We start from the raw sequence: 21629 nt of genomic DNA, 5'->3' as shown, positions 1-21629 counted from the left end.
GGGCGGGACAAGGGTATTCCGTTTTCGGCCATTAGAAAGTTGGCAACCCTACCTAGCACCCAGGTGCACAGGGCTTGCCACCACAGAACAGGCCACTGGGCATCTAGTCTGGTATCCCCGCTCCTGCTCCACTGGACCAGACCATTGCTGGTATCCCCTCCTCCTGCCCCACTGCATCCGACCATTGCTGGTGTCCCCTCCTCCTGCCCCATTGCATCAGACCATTGCTGGATTGGCCAGGAGTCTCCCGGAATCAGCCTCAACCTCCCGGTGACCATTAAAACAGTGAGATTTTAACAGGGCAAAGTCCGGTCGGCGGGGCTAAGGCAGGCTGCCTACCGGCCCTGGTTCCACGCCGCTCCAGGAAACGGCTGGCATGTCCAGCTCCTAGGCACAGGGGCAGCCGTGGGTCTCCGTGCACTGCCTCCCGCCTGAGTGTCAATGCCGCGGCTCCCATTGGCCAGAAACTGTGGCCAATCGAAGCTGCAGGTAGGTGCAGCATGCAGAGCCGCCTGGCCAATCCTGAGCTTAGGAGCCGGACATGCCAGCCACTTCCGGGAGCCGCCCGAGGTAAGTGCCGCCCAGCTGGAGCCTGCACCCTTCATTCCCTCCTGCACCCCAACCCCCTGCCCCAGCCCAGAGCCCCATCCACCTGCCATGTTGGGTCAGACCATTGCTGGTATCCCCCTCCGCCTGCCATGTGGGATCAGAGCATTGGTCCATCTCGCCTGGTATCCCATTTTCTGCTACACTGGATCAGACCATGGCTGGTATCCCCCTCCGCCCGCTACACTGGATCAGACCATGGCTGGTATCCCCCTCCACCTGCTACACTGGATCAGACCATTGCTGGTATCCCCCTCCGCCCGCTACACTGGATCAGACCATTGCTGGTATCCCCCTCCGCCTGCTACACTGGATCAGACCATTGGTGGTATCCCCCTCCGCCTGCTACACTGGATCAGACCATGGCTGGTATCCCCCTCCGCCTGCTGCACTGGATCAGACCATTGCTGGTATCCCCCTCCGCCCGCTACACTGGATCAGACCATGGCTGGTATCCCCCTCTGCCTGCTGCACTGGATCAGACCATTGTTGGTATCCCCCTCCGCCCGCTACACTGGATCAGACCATGGCTGGTATCCCCCTCTGCCTGCTGCACTGGATCAGACCATTGCTGGTATCCCCCTCCGCCCGCTACACTGGATCAGACCATGGCTGGTATCCCCCTCTGCCTGCTGCACTGGATCAGACCATTGCTGGTATCCCCCTCCGCCTGCTGCACTGGATCAGACCATTGTTGGTATCCCCCTCTGCCTGCTGCACTGGATCAGAGCTCTGGTCCATCTCATCTCGTAACCCCTCTCACCCCCCGTTGGATCGGGCCACTGGTTGATCAAACCCAGTCACCTGCCTGCAGCCGCAGCCCGGCGCAGAAACCAGTTCTGGAGCAGCCCGCCCCCCTTCAGGACTCTTCCCTCCTGACCCCCATCTGCTCGAGCTCAGCTCCTGCCCTGAAGCAGGATGGTTTATAGCCCCCTCCCAGTCACTCTGCGGAGTCTTGTTCTCCGGATCCAGGTCCCGTCCGGGGCCCTGCCGAGCTCTGGGCTTGTACAGGCTCACGGGCCGCCCCGCTGAAGCATTAGTCACTGGCCATTGGCTACTGCACCAGAGTCTGGCCTGCTGGGGGCAGGGGGCAGGAGACCGGCGGGATGGCGGATTTGATGGACCCGTGGTCCGATCCAGCGGGGCAGAAGCCTAGTTCCTGTGGCAGAGGTCCTGAGCCCAAGAGAGAGGAGCGGGAGCAGCCATTCTGGGTGCAGGGCTTGGGGATGGTCTCCCTCGACCCGGGGCGACAGTCAGCTCGTGAACGCCCGGTTCGCCTCGCATGGGCCCTAGCCCGGGCTCACCTTCCTCTCCAGGCTCTCGTCCCCTTCCGCCGAGCTGACGCTGTCTCTCAAGCGGGACCGGGACGGGCGGTGCCGCCTACCCTTGGCCGACAGCTGGGCTCGGGCCTTCTGCAAACTGCTGTCCAGCCTCTGGGTCTCTGGAATCACATCATTAAAATCTGGGAGTGAAAGAGAGAACGGGGGGCGGAGAAGTGGGAGAGAGAGCGAGAGAGAGAGAGCGCAGACAGACGGACAGGGCGGTGGGGGACGCACAGAGGGACAAGGAGCACAGGGGGTTGGGAGAGAGCGAATGGGACAGAGCAGGGAGGGAGGAAAGGAAGAGAGAAGGAAGGCATGGAAGACAAAGGGATGGAGGGGCAGGGTCCCAGCCAGGGACAAAGAGGAGGGAGAGGGTGGAACAGGGGGAGAAAGAAAGTGTTCAGAGAAGAGACACACACCAACATCCATTTCAGCCCCCCCGCCCCCAAATCCACAGGCTCATCTCACGCTCTCCCCCCGGCTGCAGCTGGGAACGCTTGGCCCAAGCTGCCCTAGACATGTGGGGCTGGGGTTCCCCCCCCAAGCTCAGGGGTATTGGGGTCTGAGCACTCTGGAGAATCCAGCTGCCTGGGTGGAGGGCTGCCGAGCTCCTCTGAGATGCGGACATTAGCACCCCCAGTGTGGAAGCAGCCCGCCCCATCGCACAGGGCTACCCTGCCAGGGTTTGCAGAGTGGCTGATCCCCAGGGCAGGGAAATCGCTGTCCATCCGCCTCCCACCCCCAGCTGCTGCTGCCCTCGCTGCCCTTTGCCCGGGGACACAGCTGACGGACGCCCCCCATGACTAGCCTTTTGTTGCCACCAAAGCCCTCCAGCCATCACCTCCGTCAAAGCCCGCAGCCCCCGTGCCTCCCAGTCCACAGGGCTGCTCTGATTTCCTTGCAAAAGGGTGGCATGGCCTCTTGGCAGCTCGGTGCCTTGGGGGACCACGTGGGGGCACCGGGCACTGCAGGCTGCGCCCAGGCAGGGAGCAAAGAGCAGAGCTGGGTGAAGGCTGCGACGGGCGATCTGACTCGGCTGCGATCAGGCCCCTCTCGTATTTGCTTTCTACAGGGGCACCAGGCCGGGTTCCTCATGGCCCTGCACGCCTGCCGCTTGGGCAGGTGCCCTCCCAGCAAGCCAGACCAGCTCCCGCGTGCACGGCCCTTGCTCCCCAGGAGGAAGGCGGATCGTCTGAGTGACCTGCAGAGCTGGGCTGATTCGAGCGAGGAATCTGCAAATGGTTCGGGGTAACCGATACGCTTGCGGGCTTTGCAGCTGGCGGCACAGAGGGGCGGAAGGGGCTCGCCCAAAATCACAAAGGCGGGGGCGTGGGCAGAATGGGGGAGTGCAACCCAGGAGTCCTGCCTCCCAGTGGCCTCTGTTCTAACCACTAGACCACACTCCCCTGCCGGAGCTGCATATGGAACCCAAGGAGAAGCACCAGCGTTCCAGCATTCAGATCAGCTTCGGATGCACCATGACCGGGCTGTGCCTCTTCGAGGGCACCCAGGCCTGACTCAGGTGAAGTCCCCAAGCCAGTTTGCTTCCTTGTGTTAGAGCCTGTCCAGGAAACGCCTCCCCACGGCAGCACGCGGGGGACAGGATCCTGCTGAAATCAGGGCAAGAGCTAGCGAAGTAGTCACCAGCCTTCACGCCCGCACGGCCTCCTCCCAGGGCTCCTCATCCAGCCTTGATTCCCCCCCCCCCCGCCCAGTTTTTTCCTCCCTCTCTTACACGGACACCGGCCAGAGGTCTCCCACTGGTACTTGTAGAGTCTTACGCACGTGCATTCACACACTCAGGCATGTGCACATTTACACACACACAAGCTCATGGACACCCAGAGATGCACACCCATGCACACTCACGTGCACCCTCGTGTAAATGCACTCGGGCACACTCACACGCACACACATAAATGCACTCACGTGTATATGGACATGCACACACACACACACACAAGTAAATGCCCTCACATGCACCCCCCCCAGACACACGTCAATGGACTCATGCATGTCAATGTACTCCCTTGCACGCATCCTCAGACACGCACACCTCCATGCACTCACCCACAGACACACCCGTGGACGCACTCACATGCACACACTCGTACGTTCACTCCCGCGCGCTCACGGTTCATACTTAGGCCCCGCAGCCACTCTGCCTATCCCAGGATACTAAGCAGGCACATCTCGAGTTGCTCAGGGAGGGCAAGGGATAGCTCAGTGGTTTGGGCATTGGGCTCCTAAACCCAGGGTTGTGAGTTCCATCCTTGAGGGGGCCATTTAGGGATCTGGGGCAAAAATTGGGGATTGTGGCTCTGCTTTGAGCAGGGGGTTGGACTAGATGACCTCCCGAGGTCCCTTCCAACCCTGAGATTCTATTTTAGGGAGTTAAATGGGGACCTAGAATGAGTTTAAATCTAACTGAAGCCACGTTTAGCCCTGGCAGCGGGGCTGCCAACCCTGCCCAGTGACCGCCCTGATCCTCAGGGGCAGAAGCACCATCGAACCCAGTCAGTTCAAAGCCGTGGAAATGACAAGCTAATTTGAAGGCATTCTCCCCCCTCCCCCCCCAGCAAGCAAGCTGGGGCTTGGGTTGGGGGGCACTGGTTTGTGGGCAGAAATGATGGATTTAGCAAATCTCCCAGTGGTCAGGGCTGCCTGGAAATCCTTATCGTTACGGAGGGTGCCCGACCCGTCATTGTTAACACAGAGGGCCCCCTCCTGTGCTGCCCGGCAGCCCCTTTGTGCCAGCTAGATGGGCACACGAGGCATGTCGGGGAAGCACCAGGGAACGGGGGGAGGGGTGCACGTCTGGGGGCAGAGCCAGCTCTGAAGCAGGATGCTGGGGGAGAGCGGACACCGGGCAGAGGAGGGAGGGGTTGTGGTCAAGGTGGCGCTTGCTCCAGTCATTCTGCACCCTGCCAACACCCCCCCCCCCCGGGGGCCAGTTAGCCTCTGGGAAGAGCAAACTGCCTGGCATCTGTCCTGGCACCCGCCGGCCCAGGGGGGCATGTGGTGCCCAATCTGGATCTGCTGGGTTTTGTATCAGTAAGAGAAACCAGTGGGTCAGTCACTAGAGAGAGCTGTATAGCCAGGGCGATGTTTTAGGGCTGGGGGAGTTGATGACCTGGCCCAGGCATCCTGATGCCTTCTCAAGAAGCAGGGTTAACAGGCCAAAAGTGCCCACGAGATCCCGCCCTCCTTGGAGGTTTTCTGATCCTTAGAGGTTCTCTGAGCTCCCAGACCCAGCGCTGGGCAAGAATCTGCCCCATCTCCAGCAAAGAAAGGCTTCACCGTTCAGAGGCGATTTGGGCCAGTGGTTCAAGTGAAAGGGGCTGGGAGTCAGGACTCCTGGGTTGTATTCCCAGCTCTGCCAGTGGCCGTCCGCACGATTCCGGGCGAGTTGCTTACATTGCTCTGTGCCTCAGTTTCCCCATCTGAGAAATGGGGCTAATACTGTCTCCCAGAGGGGTTAGCTAATGCTTGTAAAGCACTGAGTATGTCCGGGGACAGGCACCGCACAAGCAGGTGCACACCCACCCACTCGGCCTGGCTCTCCCTTGCCCTGCACCATGCCCAGCGGGCGTGACTGCTATCACTCTGGTTCGGGAGGATTTATACGCCCATTGCACTGTCAATGGTCACACGGGGACAGAGAATCAGGCCCCAGAAACACTCCTAGAAATCCACTCCCACAAAGAAGCACCCCCATTAACACCCCCCAATACCTTCTCACACTTCACCCTCCTGACACATGCAGATATTTGCACTCTTCAGCGTGACCCCCTGTGCACCCCCAAGAAGTGTGCAGCCACGCCCCTTCGCTCACCCCTATGCTGTTCCACGCCGGGGACTCTCAGCCCCATGGCACCCAAGGGCAGGGACTTGCAAACACCAGGCACAGTGGTATACGCCCACCCATGCGCGCACACGCACAGAGATGACGTTCTCGAAAGCGCTATTCCTTATGCTGCTCGATAAATCCATCCTGCCCCAGCTGACGATCCAATTTACAAAGCAGCCGCGGCCTGAGTCCATCCATTATAGCCCATAAACCCGTCGTCCCCAGGGGAAAGGAGCGAGAGCCTGCCGCTAATGGGGGGAGCTCCCTTCCATCCCTCGCAGCTGAGAGGGGCTCTTCCCAGAGCTCCCTTTCCAAAGGGGCTTACGGGGTTTAAGCCAGGCCCGCCCCCCCACCATCAAAGCCAAAACACACCTGCTACCCTAAGCCTCTGTCCTGGGCCCCACCCCCATAGCCTGGGCAGTGCAGGATCTTATAGGGGCAGGGCCTGGAGAAACTGAGTCTCACAAAGCGGCGGGGGGGGGGGCATTTTGTCTGAAGTGTTGGACAGTGAAGATGCGGAGCCAGCGGCCAGGCTGGCACCTCAGCGAGGGACAGACTGCCCGGTGTCCCCGGCAGCTCCTATTGTGATACTGATGGCCAGATTTTCACTGAGAGCACTTGGGCGCATGGGACAGCACTGGACAGCACCTGGGGTAGTACTGCACTGCCAGCACCAGGGGGCGCTTGGCCCAGTACCGCTCTGCCAGTGCCGGAGGTCACAGCAGGCGGCACTGCACTGTCAATGCAGGGGGAGGAGGGTCACTGCCAGTGCTGGAGGTCACAGCAGGCGGCACTGCACTGTCAATGCAGGGGGAGGAGGGTCACTGCCAGTGCTGGAGGTCACAGCAGGCGGCACTGCACTGTCAATGCAGGGGGAGGAGGGTCACTGCCAGTGCTGGAGGTCACAGCAGGCGGTACTGCACTGTCAATGCAGGGGGAGGAGGGTCACTGCCAGTGCCGGAGGTCACAGCAGGCGGCACTGCACTGTCAATGCAGGGAGGAGGAGGGTCACTGCCAGTGCTGGAGGTCACAGCAGGCGGGCACTGCACTGTCAATGCAGGGGGAGGAGGGTCACTGCCAGTGCTGGAGGTCACAGCAGGCGGCACTGCACTGTCAATGCAGGGAGGAGGAGGGTCACTGCCAGTGCTGGAGGTCACAGCAGGCGGCACTGCACTGTCAATGCAGGGGGAGGAGGGTCACTGCCAGTGCCGGAGGTCACAGCAGGCGGCACTGCACTGTCAATGCAGGGGGAGGAGGGTCACTGCCAGTGCTGGAGGTCACAGCAGGCGGCACTGCACTGTCAATGCGGGGGGGGAGGAGGGTCACTGCCAGTGCCGGAGGTCACAGCAGGCGGCACTGCACTGTCAATGCGGGGGGGGGGAGGAGGGTCACTGCCAGTGCTGGAGGTCACAGCAGGCGGCACTGCACTGTCAATGCAGGGAGGAGGAGGGTCACTGCCAGTGCTGGAGGTCACAGCAGGCGGCACTGCACTGTCAATGCAGGGGGAGGAGGGTCACTGCCAGTGCCGGAGGTCACAGCAGGCGGCACTGCACTGTCAATGCAGGGGGAGGAGGGTCACTGCCAGTGCTGGAGGTCACAGCAGGCGGCACTGCACTGTCAATGCGGGGGGGGAGGAGGGTCACTGCCAGTGCCGGAGGTCACAGCAGGCGGCACTGCACTGTCAATGCGGGGGGGGAGGAGGGTCACTGCCAGTGCTGGAGGTCACAGCAGGCGGCACTGCACTGTCAATGCAGGGGGAGGAGGGTCACTGCCAGTGCTGGAGGTCACAGCAGGCGGCACTGCACTGTCAATGCAGGGAGGAGGAGGGTCACTGCCAGTGCTGGAGGTCACAGCAGGCGGCACTGCACTGTCAGTGCAGGGGGAGGAGGGTCACTGCCAGTGCTGGAGGTCACAGCAGGCGGCACTGCACTGTCAATGCAGGGGGGAGGAGGGTCACTGCCAGTGCTGGAGGTCACAGCAGGCGACACTGCACTGTCAATGCGGGGGGGAGGAGGGTCACTGCCAGTGCTGGAGGTCACAGCAGGCGGCACTGCACTGTCAATGCAGGGAGGAGGAGGGTCACTGCCAGTGCTGGAGGTCACAGCAGGCGGCACTGCACTGTCAATGCAGGGGGAGGAGGGTCACTGCCAGTGCTGGAGGTCACAGCAGGCGGCACTGCACTGTCAATGCAGGGGAAGGAGGGTCACTGCCAGTGCTGGAGGTCACAGCAGGCGGCACTGCACTGTCAATGCAGGGGGGAGGAGGGTCACTGCCAGTGCTGGAGGTCACAGCAGGCGACACTGCACTGTCAATGCGGGGGGGGGAGGAGGGTCACTGCCAGTGCTGGAGGTCACAGCAGGCGGCACTGCACTGTCAATGCAGGGAGGAGGAGGGTCACTGCCAGTGCTGGAGGTCACAGCAGGCGGCACTGCACTGTCAATGCAGGGGGAGGAGGGTCACTGCCAGTGCTGGAGGTCACAGCAGGCGGCACTGCACTGTCAATGCAGGGGGAGGAGGGTCACTGCCAGTGCTGGAGGTCACAGCAGGCGACACTGCACTGTCAATGCAGGGGGAGGAGGGTCACTGCCAGTGCTGGAGGTCACAGCAGGCGGCACTGCACTGTCAATGCAGGGGGAGGAGGGTCACTGCCAGTGCTGGAGGTCACAGCAGGCGGCACTGCGCTGTCAATGCAGGGGGGGAGGGGTGCTGCCAGTGCTGGGGGGTTCTACAGATGGCACTGCCAGCATTCGGGGGTGTCTGGGTCAGCACTGCACTGGGGGTCACTCTGGAGCCTGCAGGCCCTGGGGGACACTGCAGACAGTGCTGCACGGCTGGTGGCTTTTACCCCCCCCCCCATCGCACGTGCAGGTCACCTATCCAGTTGCACCGAGGTATGTTTGCACACCCACACCTGCACACACTGGCACGCTCGTTCACCTGTGTGCCAACAGGAGGCTGCTGTGCAGATGTTCGGGGAGGGATTCCCCCGTCCCACTGGCTTACCCCACTTCCTCTGAGAGCTGCATCAGGCAGGGTCCTCACCTAGGGGCACCTGCCAGAGACTAGTCCCCCCTCCCAATCCTGCACCATGGGAGCTCACTCCATAAGCCCAGAGCCCTTGGATGCTCAGCCTGTCACCCTGAGGTGTCAGTGATTAGTCAGCTTCAGTTCCCCCGCCCTGAGGGAAGCTGAGTCACTGGACAATTCCTAAATTGGGGGTGGGGAGGCAAATGGAGCAGAGATGGGGGGGCGGGTAGCCACACCAGACAGAACCAGGATCTCCAGTGGTCAAGTCTCCCTGTGCCTCAGTTTCCCCTATCCCAGTGCACCGGCTGGGTAATACTCCGAAAGGGCTGGGACCCTGGGGGGTTAATTACTACTGGTGTGTTTTGTCCTCAAAGGGTTAACACACACACACACACACACACACACACACACACACACACACACACACCACTAAAAAACATACTGCTCCACACACACCCCACTGCTACAAACACCCCTACACACGCGCACACAGTTACACACATACACACGTTCACTCACAAAGAGCTCCCCCATCTCTCATCCCAGCCTCCTCTGCCTTCCCTGCATACAGAGCAGGGAGCTGCCTTCGGGAGGTCATGAATACTTAATCAGGCGTGCGTGCGTGTGTGTGTCTGTGTGTGTGTGTACACACACATGTACACGCTGGAGCCTTCCAGGAGCTCAGAATCAGCTGCCGCTCAGCCGACTCCAGCGGGGAGCGGGAGGGAAGGAGACGCGCGGCTCACAGAACGGGGAGTGAGCGGGAGGGGGATGGACAGGAGGAAAAGCCGATGCAGACGGGCACAGCCGAGCCTTGCCCAGAACAGGCCCAAGCCGTGTGGTGCAGAGATCGCTCTGCACACGGGCTGGGACAGGGATCAGCCAGGCCAACCTCCCTGGCACAGACAAGGCCGAAGAGATGCTGGGAACGCACGGAGGTTTGCCCTACGAGACCGCTCTGGACATAGTTTGCGCCAGTCGAGGACCCGTGTCGCGCCCCGGATACAAGATGGGCGAGGAAATATCTGTTCCTGGACCAACTTCTGGCGGCACGGCCCTTCAGCCACCAGCCGTTGGTCCAACAAGAGAGATCACCTCACCCGCCTTGAATCTGCCCACGGCAGAGCCCCAGAGAGGGGGCAGATGCCGGGGGGGGGCGTACAAGAGAGGCAAATAGGCCTAAGCCGAGGGTTGCCCCAGATGCTGAGGGCTCATTGCAGTCTCGGGACACTGATTTGGGATGTGACTGTCAAAGTTTGATATGGAGAGACGGAGACAGATTTCTTTGTAAGTTGCTTTGCTCTGAGCGCCAGGCATCATGTCTGAGGGCGTGGGAGAGATTAACGCCTTGGCTAGCCTTTTTGCACACCAGACAGAATGGGCTGGGGGGAGCCCCATTCCCACAGCCGTGCTGGGCCCCGACCTCCCCCTTGTCCCCTTGGCTGGAGAGGATCAGACCAGCGCTGGCCCAGCACGGCCAGTATCCCGCCTCCCGCAGCTGCCAACGCTGGATGCTTCAGAGGCGGGGACGCTGGCGGCCAGGAGCCTACGGCCTGGCCTGGCTCCTCGGGGCCCTGGAAGGGGAGAGTTGAAGATCAGTGGCACACGGGTAGCCGCTCGCTGGAGAGAATCACGGGGCCTGCGTGCGTCCGGCAGCCTCTGCCCAGATCCCCCTTCGCAGGGCATGCAGCCAAGCACTGCCTTTTCCCCGTCACGAGGGACGGCAGCCCAATCGCATCTGGATGCACTTTCCATGCTTCACATTAGCAGCAAACAACATTTCCCTGAACCCAGAGAGGCTACAAGCTGTGCCCAGCCCCCACCGCGCTAATGCTCGCGAGCTTTAAAGGCCGGAGATGGAAAATGCCTAGCAGGCAGGGACGGCTGAGCCGGCAGCCGGCTCGGTGCGACCGTCGTGCGCGCCCCTCTCCGCCAGACGGACTTTTCCGCTTGCACGCAGAGCTCCCCGGGCCCCACGTTGCTTCCCAGCCACCTGCACCTGTGATTCCCAGCCGTCTTGGATTTCCCAGGAAATGTGAAAAGGACGGTGAATGCTGTGAAAACCAGAAAATCTCGCGGCGGGGTGGGGGGAAATCAGACATTCTGCCCATTTCAAATCCCCAAGGCCAGGAGGGACTATTAGAATCCTCTAGTATCGCGCAGGCCAGAGGACTGCCCCAAAATACCTCCTCGCCCAAGGGAGAGTGACTTAGTGACCAGCCCCGGGGCGGTGGGAGCGCTCCCCTTCTCTGGCAGGGGAGACTGGCTTTCGACACTTTATTAGAAGGCCCAAAAGAAGTTTTCTAAAGAGCGGTTTCAGAGTAACAGCCGTGTTAGTCTGTATTCGCAAAAAGAAAAGGAGGACTCGTGGCACCTTAGAGACTAACCAATTTATTTGAGCATGAGCTTTCGTGAGCTACAGCTCACTTCATCGGATGCATACTGTGGAAACTGCAGAAGACATTATATACACAGAGACCATGAAACAATACCTCCTCCCACCCCACTCTCCTGCTGGTAATAGCTTATCTAAAGTGATCATCAAGTTGGGCCATTTCCAGCACAAATCCAGGTTTTCTCACCCTCCACCCCCACCCCACACAAACTCACTCTCCTGCTGGTAATAGCCCATCCAAAGTGACCACTCTCTTCACAATGTGTATGATAATCAAGGTGGGCCATTTCCAGCACAAATCCAGGTTCTCTCACCCCCCTCCAAAAACCACACACACAAACTCACTCTCCCGCTGGTAATAGCCTATCCAAAGTGACCACTCTCTTCACAATGTGTATGATAATCAAGGTGGGCCATTTCCTGCACAAATCCAGGTTCTCTCACCCCCTCACCCCCCTCCAAAAACCACACACACAAACTCACTCTCCTGCTGGTAATAGCCTGTCCAAAGTGACCACTCTCCTTACAACGTGCATGAAAATCAAGGTGGGCCATTTCCAGCACAAATCCAGGTTTTCTCACTCCCCCACCCCCATACTCACACAAACTCACTCTCCTGCTGGTAATAGCTCATCCAAAGTGACCGCTCTCCCTACAGTGTGCATGATAATCAAGTTGGGCCATTTCCAGCACAAATCCAGGTTTTCTCACCCCCCCCACCCCTATACACACACAAATTCACTCTCCTGCTGGCAATAGCTCATCCAAACTGACCACTCTCCCCACAATGTGCATGACAATCAAGGTGGGCCATTTCCAGCATAAATCCAAGTTTAACCAGAACGTCTTGGGGGGGGGGGATAGGAAAAAACAAGGGGAAATAGGCTACCTTGCATAATGACTTAGCCACTCCCAGTCTCTATTTAAGCCTAAATTAATAGTATCCAATTTGCAAATGAATTCCAATTCAGCAGTTTCTCGCTGGAGTCTGGAAATGGCCCACCTTGATTATCATACACATTGTAGGGAGAGTGGTCACTTTGGATAAGCTATTACCAGCAGGAGAGTGAGTTTGTGTGTGTGTGTTTTTTTGGGAAGGGGGGGGGTGAGAAAACCTGTATTTGTGCTGGAAATGGCCCACCTTGATTTTCATGCACGTTGTAAGGAGAGTGGTCACTTTGGCTGGGCTATTACCAGCAGGAGAGTGAGTGTGTGTGTGTGGTTTTTGGAGGGGGGTGAGAGAACCTGGATTTGTGCAGCAAATGGCCCACCTTGATTATCATACACATTGTGAAGAGAGTGGTCACTTTGGATAGGTTATTACCAGCAGGAGAGTGAGTTTGTGTGTGTGTGTGTTTTTTTGGGAAGGGGGGGGGGTGAGGAAAACCTGTATTTGTGCTGGAAATGGCCCACCTTGATTTTCATGCACGTTGTAAGGAGAGTGGTCATTTTGGATAGGCTATTACCAGCGGGAGAGTGAGTTTGTGTGTGTGGTTTTTGGAGGGGGGTGAGAGAACCTGGATTTGTGCAGCAAATGGCCCACCTTGATTATCATACACATTGTGAAGAGAGTGGTCACTTTGGATAGGTTATTACCAGCAGGAGAGTGAGTTTGTGGGGCGGGGGGGGCGGAGGGTGAGAAAACCTGGATTTGTGCTGGAAATGGCCCAACTTGATGATCACTTTAGATGAGCTATTACCAGCAGGAGAGTGGGGTGGGAGGAGGTATTGTTTCATGGTCTCTGTGTATATAATGTCTTCTGCAGTTTCCACAGTATGCATCCGATGAAGTGAGCTGTAGCTCACGAAAGCTCATGCTCAGATAAATTGGTTAGTCTCTAAGGTGCCACAAGTCCTCCTTTTCTTTTTTCTAAAGAGCCTAAGGCCTGATGTTCAAGGGCTCAGCATGCGCACGCGGGGGGCGAGCTCCACTCCCATTTAGGCACCGAAAGAAGGTGCCTTGCCTCAAAAACGCGAGGGGCAGTATGACCTAGTGGGTAGGGCGTGAGGCACATGGTTTGATTCCTGGCTCTGCTGCTGATCTGCTGGGTGATCTTGGACAAGCCACTCCAACTCCCTGCCTCTCCCAGCCTTCGGCTGCCTTATCTATTAGACTGGGGGTGGAGAGGGCTCTTAGGAGGTGTTCGTGCCGCCCCGAGCCCAGTGGGGCTGGGGCTTGGTTGACACCTTGAAACTCTCCCCACCCCCGTCCAATTTCAACTCCCTGCACCAAAGCCTGGGGGCGCTAGAGAGTCTCAAAGAAATGGACCCAAGAATGATTGTTAACCTGGGCAAAACAATGTGTTTTCTCCTCACCCCGTTCTCAGAAATGGCCAAATAGTTTTTACTGAAACGCCCCCCCTGACACACACACACACCTTCTCCAAATTCAGTTTGAGGCAGGGGAAATTGCCAACCTTGAACCAGTTGGGCTGCAAAAGTTCTAAGCAACTGGAAACAGTCTTATAATGGACCGTTTCGGACAATCTGGATTATAGGCAGAGCCGGTAGCGATGCCGCCAGGAACCACCCAGCTAGCCTTGCCTCTACAGAGGCTCGGGTACAGGGCTCGCCGCACATCACAATATACAATGCTGCAAAACCATTCCTACAACAGCGACCAACTCCTGTGCTCTGTGGCAGAGGTTCTCAAACTGGGGTCTGTGGACCGAGCGCCTTTCAGATGGGCCGCGGATAGTTCCCTCTAAAGTGTGCACCTGGAGAGACTCCCCTCCTTCCCAGCCCCAGCTCGGGGGCTGCCGCGGAGGGGGAGAGAGGGCACGTCCATCGCATTCGAAAGATAAGCCTATTGATATTAAAATATGAGTTGTGTGCTTTTATTTGTAGAACAAAAAAACCCTTAATGATTATTAAGGGTTTTTTTTTATATATCACTTTTATCCAAAGTGCTTTACAATACTTAGCTAATGGTACAAGCAACATTTGGAAAGATCATCAAGTGGTCTGCCGAGACCCTCAGCAACTTTCAAGTGGTCCGCGGGAAAAAAAAAAACAACGTTTGAGAACCACTGCTCTATGGATCCTGTGTTATGGTCCCATTTCCTTATCACGTCAGTTACTGCAGTCCCGTATTTACATCTAGGAACGAAGGCAATCACCCTGCACGCTCCGGGCTCATGCTCTCCGGCATTCGCGAGCTGAGTGTCCAGCCCGCCCCTCCCCAGAGCTAGATGCCTCCAGCAGAAGCCTCTGGGAAACGAGAAACAGAGCAGCAACTCCTGATGCCCGTGTGCACCTCGTGTGTGGACCTGAGCACGCAGGCAGGTGCGTGTGGCCTATTGGGACGCGGGTGTTGTGTGCCCACCAATATTGGTACGAGTGCATGTGCGTTGCACGGGTGCAGGGACATTTGCAGGCACTCGTGCCTACGTACGCGCACGGAATCCGTCAGTGGAGGGTTTGAAGAATGGGTTCGAGCCAGCGGTTCTCAAACCTGCGGGTTGGGATCACCAGTGGGGTGGCCAGGGTTGGCTTAGCCTTTCTGGGGCCCAAGCCAAAGCCGGAGGGATTGAGCCCTGGGCGGCAGGGCTCAGGATACAGGCCCCCGGGCTGGGGCCCTTGGGCTTTGGTTTTGACCCCTTCCCCGCCTGGGTCAGTGGGGCTCAGGTGGGCTCAGGCTTTGGTCCCCCCCTTCCTGGGGTCGTGCAGCAATTTTTGTTGTCAGAAGGGGGTCGCAGTGCAATGAGGTTTGAGAACCCCTGGGGTAGGCAAACACCTTCAGGAACGGTCTAGTTATGACTTTGTCCTGCCGGGGACTGGGCTAGATGACCATCTTCTTCAAACAGTCACCGCATCCCTTCCCGTGCGGTACACAGTCATCACCCCCCGGCCGTAATGAGGATGTAACTCACCACGCTGCCTGTCTCCAGCCTTCCCTGGGCTGTCTTTGCCACGCACTGCTCATCCCAGCTCATTCATTATAAATAGGGCACGCCAGGCGGGTGCCAACCCGAGCAGGGGAAAATCAGAGCTGTGCCTTGGGGCCACTCACCCCCTTCACTTGCCAGCCGCTTCCTCCGCCCTGCTGCGTGGTTATTTTTAGGGTGACATTTTTTCCCTCCAGCCACAGATGGGAACCACTCCCAGCATCGGCCGTCTGCAGCTGGCACGTGGGCTTTCAGCTCCAGCCCCCGGGGAGTCGAGGCAGTGGCCTTTGCAGGAGGGCACGGCTCAGGCTCCTGCTAATCACAGGCACCATACGCGCACCCGCGTGTGAGTGTGGACACGCTCATGCACGCACACCGGCCTGGGTGCTTATCGCCGTCAGCCAATGAGAGGGGCAGATGCACACTGGGAGGGGGAGATTCTGACAAAGCCCTGTCTACACTGGGTTTGGCTGGCACCGGGTCAGCTACTGCAGTACAAACCCCTGTGGATGCCCTGCACCCACATAAGACAGGGTCACGCTATCGTCCCCAGCTGGGACCAGCTGCACCAGAGCCAGCCGTGCTTTGCACAACCGCCGTGCTTTGCACAACCGCCTAGGCTAGGAGGTCCACGGGTACAAAACACGTGAGGGGCCTGATCCTTTTTCCTTCTGTGCCCCAAACCCTCCTCATCCTGCCTGAGAGTCTCAGGCCGCCGAAGGAGGCAGGATCAGGCCCCGAGGACGGGGAGCAGGACAGATTTTTGACCCCTACCGAAGGTGGATGGGAAATCGAGGCAAAGTAGCAGTGGATGCTGGAGTGGGCGCTGCAGCACCTGGCCACCGAGGGACCAGGGGAAGAAAGCAGCAAGGGATGAGAAAGTGGAGAGGGGACCAGCTGGAGACAAGAGGGAGGTGTGTGTGTGTGTGTGTGTGTGTTGGGGGTCTCCATAGGAGGCTGAATGAGCAAGGCCCCGTGCAGTCGTCCAGGGGGCTCTAGCGGGATGCAGGGTCCCTGCAGGATCCTAGCTGCCGTAGGGGGCACGGGGTGGAGGCCAGTGGGGAGAGGCGCCTGCGGGGAGGCAGAGCCCCACGTGTACATCCTAGGGGGCCACGCACACCTAGGGCCCCACTTGCACCCGGCTCCCAGGAAGGGATTGGGCGGGAGGGATAGCTCAGTGGTTTGAGCATTGGCCTGCTGAACCCAGGGTTGTGAGTTCAATCCTTGAGGGGGCCATTTAGGGATCTGGGGCAACTATGGGGGATTGGTCCTGCTTTGAGCAGGGGGTTGGACTAGATGACCTCCTGAGGTCCCTTCCAATCCTGATGTTCTATGATTCTATGATTTTAAGGCACCGTCTGACCTAGGCGTGTGCAGGAGAGGCGGTGTCCGTGCAAGCTGCACCCCGATTCCCCGCCACCGGGAGGCCTGGGAGCCAGAGGGCCAGGCGCTGATTCAGTAGGTCCTGCCCTTCCCCAGCACAGCGCCCCCGGAGGGCAGCGGCGGGAGCTCCCACCAGGGATGAATCCAGCCTAGGGCTGGAGGACGGAGTCGAGGGGACAGAAGCCTAGGCCAGCTGTCCCAGTCCATCTCCCAGGGATCCAGGCCCCGCTGGGCCAGGGAGCCTCATAGACGAGAGGGGTAGGCGAACAGATCTCGGCTTTCAGGGGCAGGATGGGGATTCATTTCCAGACCCCCTCTGGGCCCCTGCACTTGCTGATCTCCCCCTCCCCCCAGCCAGGTCCTAGCTCCCAAATTCCCCCCTCCCTCACATCCACCCCTGTGCCCCGGCTCCCCAACCCATCCACGCCCTAGCTCACCGGCCCCCAACTGCCAGGCCCTAACACCCCCCCTCCCACCAGACCTTCCTTCCCCAAGCCCCACATTCCCCCCAGCCTGGGTCTGCGCCGCCCCTGGCCGGCTCTGCAGGCCGGTGAAAGTCTCCCTTGGCTGGCGACGCCGGGGGCAAGCGTGCGGGCGCCAGGGGACGTGGGCTCAGAGAGACCAGGGCGGGCGGGAAGAGGGTGCAGATTGGGCAGCGGACTTACCGAAAACCTCGTCCGTGTCTTGGCGTCTGGAGGACGACATGGCAGGGCGGCTCTGCGGAGAGAAGGGGGGAGGTAGGGTCAGATCCAAAGCCAAGCAGCTGGCACGGGTATCTATGGGGAGGCCCTGGGGTCTCCAAGCACCCCCTGTCCATCTGGAGCACGAGGGAGCTCTGGGGAGGGCCAGTGGGGGCCATCTGGGCCTGGCCCGGGTTGTACTCTCCCCGGCAATGGTGTCTCAGCTGCCTACACAGCGGGCCCCGTGTCACAGGGGGGAACGGGGCAGCCGGTCAGGCAGAGCCGTCCCGCTGCTTGGCTTCCCCCGGAGCTGCCGCGGCGTCTCTGCAGACTCGAACCGGACCCGGTCGGCTCACGGGCACCCCGGGCGGAAGCCCAGCCCGAGCCCTTACACAGGGTCGAGCCGGACGTGTCCGGAGCATGGAGCCGCAGCAGCGGGACCCGTTGCACAGATAACGGGCGCCGGTAGGAGCCCCACGGAAGTACCCTGGAGATAGCCCGGCTCTGGAGCTGGACCAAGCCCGCTGGCTCCTGGGGGCAGAGTGTGGGGGAGGGCGGTAGAGGGACCTAGCAGTATAGCATGATCCCCCTTATCACACACTACTCTCCTCCCTTTCCCCCAGCCCTGCTGTCCCCTTCTCCCTTACCCCACCACCCCATCGCTGGACAAAAGGAATCAGGATGGATGATGCAATAGAAGACATGGACATTGATTGATCGCCTACTATTGTCCGTCTATTTAAAGAGACAGGAGGCCCGATTCGCCTCTCCCTTCCCCGCCATACAACTCCCGCAGGTTAGACAGAGGATACACCGGCCCACGGCTGGTGTTTTCCTGACTGGCGGGGTGAAGGACGTACTTAAGGGACATGGTGGAAATGTCAGTCACTCAGGGGTTTTAGAACTGGATCAATCTGATAAGAGGAAATACTTTTCCCATACAACCCCCAATTAGCCTGTGGAACTCAGCGCCACAATATTTCATTGAGGCCAAGAGCTGAGCAGGACTCAAAAGGGGACTGGGCATTTCTGTGGAGAGCAAGAGTATCCCGGCTTATAATAGAGAGAATGTAAAAAGCTAAGATTTGAGGGAGGGGTATAAATCCGCAGGCTTCAGGGCATGCCAACCATTAGGGGTCAGGAGGTAACTTGTCACAGGGGCAGATTATCCCATAACTGCCCACTGCAGGGTTTCTTTCAGCTTCCTTTGGGGCAGCTGGGGCCAGCCACTTTTGGAGCAATGATACCAGACAGGATGATCTGATCTAGCCTTCCAGTTCCCCTCTCCATGTGACAATGGTAATATTCTCCTCAAATCCTTTGATCTTATCCAGCCCTTTCCCTCCAAAGATCTCAAAGCGCTTTGAAAACAATGAACCCAGACCCACAGCACCCAGGGGCGGGAAGGTGGGTGTGACCCCCAGTTTTTCAGACAGGGAAGCCGCTGGACTGACGTGACTGGCTCAGTTGCACAGCTAGGCAGAGAACCCAGGAGTCCTGACTCCCAGGCCTCTTTGCAGAGAACCATCCTGCCTGGGCAGAGAAAGATGCACTAAATATAAACCACAGCACGAATACCGCTGGGCCTGATCCTGCCAGCTTTACTCTGCCAACACTCCCCGTGACTGCAGAATTGGGCCCCCAGGGTCAACTATTTGGTGTGACTTTCCGCTGGGGCAGAGCGAGGCTTGGGCTCCAATGGGGAGGCGTTTGGGGACTGCCTCCCCCGCCACCCTCCCCTCAGTGCTGGGCAGAGGGCAGCACGTGGCTCTCCCACGGGAAAGGCTGGCAGCATCTCTGGCAGTGCGATCTCACGTTTGGCCACTTGTCATGGGTTTGGTTGCTTTCCCTCCTCCGTGTTTGGCCCATGCTCTCCAAACAGCAGCGGTTCTCTCTCCCGCCATAAAATCTGCCACTTGCCAAGCATGAGGGGCGCAGGGCAGGGACTGGAGATGGGATGGGGAGGGATAGCTCAGTGGTTTGAACATTGGCCTTCCACCCAGGGTTGTGAGTTCAATCCTTGAGGGGGCCATTTAGGGATCTGGGGCAAAAATTGGGGATTGGCCCTGCCCTGAGCGGGGGGTTGGACTAGATGACCTCCTGAGGTCCCTTCCAACCCTGATATTCTGTGATGGCCTTTTCTGCCCCCCACATGCAGGCAAACTGGCAGGGGGCGCATGGGATACCAAATTGGGGTGCCTGTAAGGCACTAGGACCAGCATGCAGGGGGGAGCAAGGAGTGTCCCAGAAAGGGGTGTAGGAGAAGGTGTATTCCCCCACCTCACTGGGGGGCTCCCCAGGTATCCCCACTGCTCCCCTTGGGGCGGTACACTCCCCCTACCCCAGGCAGAACTCCTGTCAAACCAGATTGGGGAGCTTTGCCTTTACTCCCAGCAGCCTTGAGTTTAGAATTGGAAAGAAAATGACGCATCTGGCTTGACGGCCCTGAACCGGGAAAGCGAAGGGACAGCGTCAGGGGGGAAAAGGCGATTTAATAAGTGAGTGTGTTTTTCTTCCCCATCTCTAGGAATAGGACATTATTGTACTGCCCCCAGCCGATCCCAGTCAGGAACACACCTAGGGTGACCAGATGACCCGATTTTATAGGGACAGTCCTGACTTTTGGGTCTTTTTCTTATATAGGCTTGTATTCCCTCCCGCATCCCGGTTTTTCACATTTGCTGTCTGGTCACCCTAAATACACCAGCCCTGGGCCGGATTCTCTCGCTCGCATGAGGGTGAATGAGGAGTAGGGCAGCACCTCGCACCGTGCGGTCCCCAAGGAATTTACAAAGCCCTTGGGTGCCTCTGCAAGGGGATCAGCAGCAACATCCCCCTTTTTCAGTGTGGGAAACTGAGGCATGGGCCAGCTCTCTTTAGACTGTAAGATCTTTAGGGCAGGGAGTGTTTACTATGTGCAGGCACCTTGCTTAGCCTGATAACGTGTGTCACGTGCCCATGTCCGCTAGAGGATAGCAGCCTGCTACTGCTAACCGCTATGGTGTGCTTCTTTAGCTCAAGGGGCAAGGGGGTTGGGCAGACAGTCAAGGGTTCAAATCCAGCCCGGGGTGAGGGTTACAATCACTGCTGTCTCCGCTCCGGCAATAGAGCCTTCATCTGGGTTAGCCGCTATGTGGCACTTTCCCTGTCGTAACAGCTGGGATGCCAGGGCTGGGGCTTTCCCTGGAGGCCTCATTGGTGCTGGAAGCGTGCAGCAGCAGAGAAAGACGCTTTAATGCCTGCAAATCTTTCCCCAGGGCCCCCCCCCGCAAGCAGCTTGGCAACCCGCCCCCCTCTCCTCCTCCAGCACTCAGCTCCTGCTGGCCTTTGACATGCCCCACCGGCCACGCCCCACAGGCCCCTCCCTCCTCCCTGATTCAAACCCGGGTCTCTCCTGCAAAGTCAGCCACCCCCACGGGGGGCGCGCCAGCTGACTAAGGGCGCCGGCAGAGAAAAGACTCCTAGCGGCCCAGCGCCTTTGAGGACAGAGCAGCCGCTGTGCAATGAGCCAAGGGGCGTCAGCTTTTCGAGGAATGGTGACATGCCAGGGGCTTGTCCTAGGGGGAAGCCGACTGCAATAGCTGCTCGGGAATTGCTTCCCACGCGGACGGTCTAGTCACAGAATCTCAGGGTTGGAAGGGACCTCAGGAGGTCATCTAGTCCAACCCCCTGCTCAAAGCAGGACCAACCCCCACTTTTTGCCCCAGATCCCTAAATGGCCCCCTCAAGGATTGAACTCACAACCCTGGGCTCAATGCTCAAACCACTGAGCTATCCCTCCCCCCCATTCTTCACATTTATTCCAGAAAAGCGTCCACATGGGGAGCTGGTCTGGACTAGGTATCAGGGAACGCTTTATTCCACAGTAACTAGTCAGGTCAGTTTCCCCATGTAGACAATCGGGGCCTGGGGGCTGGAGCTACCTGATTATAGAAACCAGGGGCCAGCAAAGAGATGGGAATGGGACTGACTGAACTCAGTAAACTCAGGGCTAAACTCAGTTCTTTGTGCTCCTTGATAACCCTACGGAGCGTTTACACGGTCTCCAGCCAAGGTTTAGAGTCTTAGACTCCAAGGACCACTTGTGATCATCTAGTCTGACCCCCTGGATAACACAAGCCAGAGGATTTCCCCAGACTAACCCCTAGATATGGGCGGCAGGCATCAAGGGCCAGGGGAGGCTGAGCCTCCCCAAACAGCCCTGTGTGATCCTGCCCACGCTCCGTCCCCAGCCCCCTGGTGCTGCTGGCTCTTCCCCCATGGCCGGGGCCACGGCTGGGGCTAATGGGGGCCAGCCTGCAGCCAGGGACTCTGCCCAGTGCTCTGGGGCTGAGGGGCGGGGGGGCATGCTACCCAGCGCTGGGCCCACGCCGCTCGCCCCACGCTCCGGGGCTGGGGCTGCTTGGGCAGGCTGGGGCTGGGGTGGCGGGACAAGGGAGGGGCGCCTCGGGCAGAAGGGACCGGCCAGGGGCTAGCCTC

The 21629-nt window shown here is 59.0% G+C and overlaps 1 protein-coding gene across 3 annotated transcripts in view; it reads right to left on the bottom strand.

The window, feature by feature from the left end:
* The window catches only part of SAMD14 (sterile alpha motif domain containing 14), a 37077-nt gene that overhangs the window by 7701 nt on the left and 7747 nt on the right, over positions 1–21629 (bottom strand). For 2 of the 3 annotated variants that reach the window (XM_043536858.1, XM_037886994.2), the window contains exons 2-3: positions 17136–17187; positions 1911–2068 (exon numbers count right to left, since the gene is read on the bottom strand). In XM_043536858.1, coding sequence (XP_043392793.1) covers positions 1911–2068; positions 17136–17175 — 198 coding nt within the window. In that variant the 5' untranslated portion in view covers positions 17176–17187. The remainder of the gene's footprint in view (positions 1–1910; positions 2069–17135; positions 17188–21629) is intronic. The other variant, XM_043536859.1, reaches the window with a different exon arrangement.

The sequence above is a fragment of the Chelonia mydas genome, chromosome 27 (assembly GCF_015237465.2).
Source record: "Chelonia mydas isolate rCheMyd1 chromosome 27, rCheMyd1.pri.v2, whole genome shotgun sequence".
NCBI lineage: Eukaryota > Metazoa > Chordata > Testudines > Cheloniidae > Chelonia > Chelonia mydas.
Note: the sequence above shows the minus strand (reverse complement) of the source record. Positions and strands in the feature narration are given on the sequence as shown.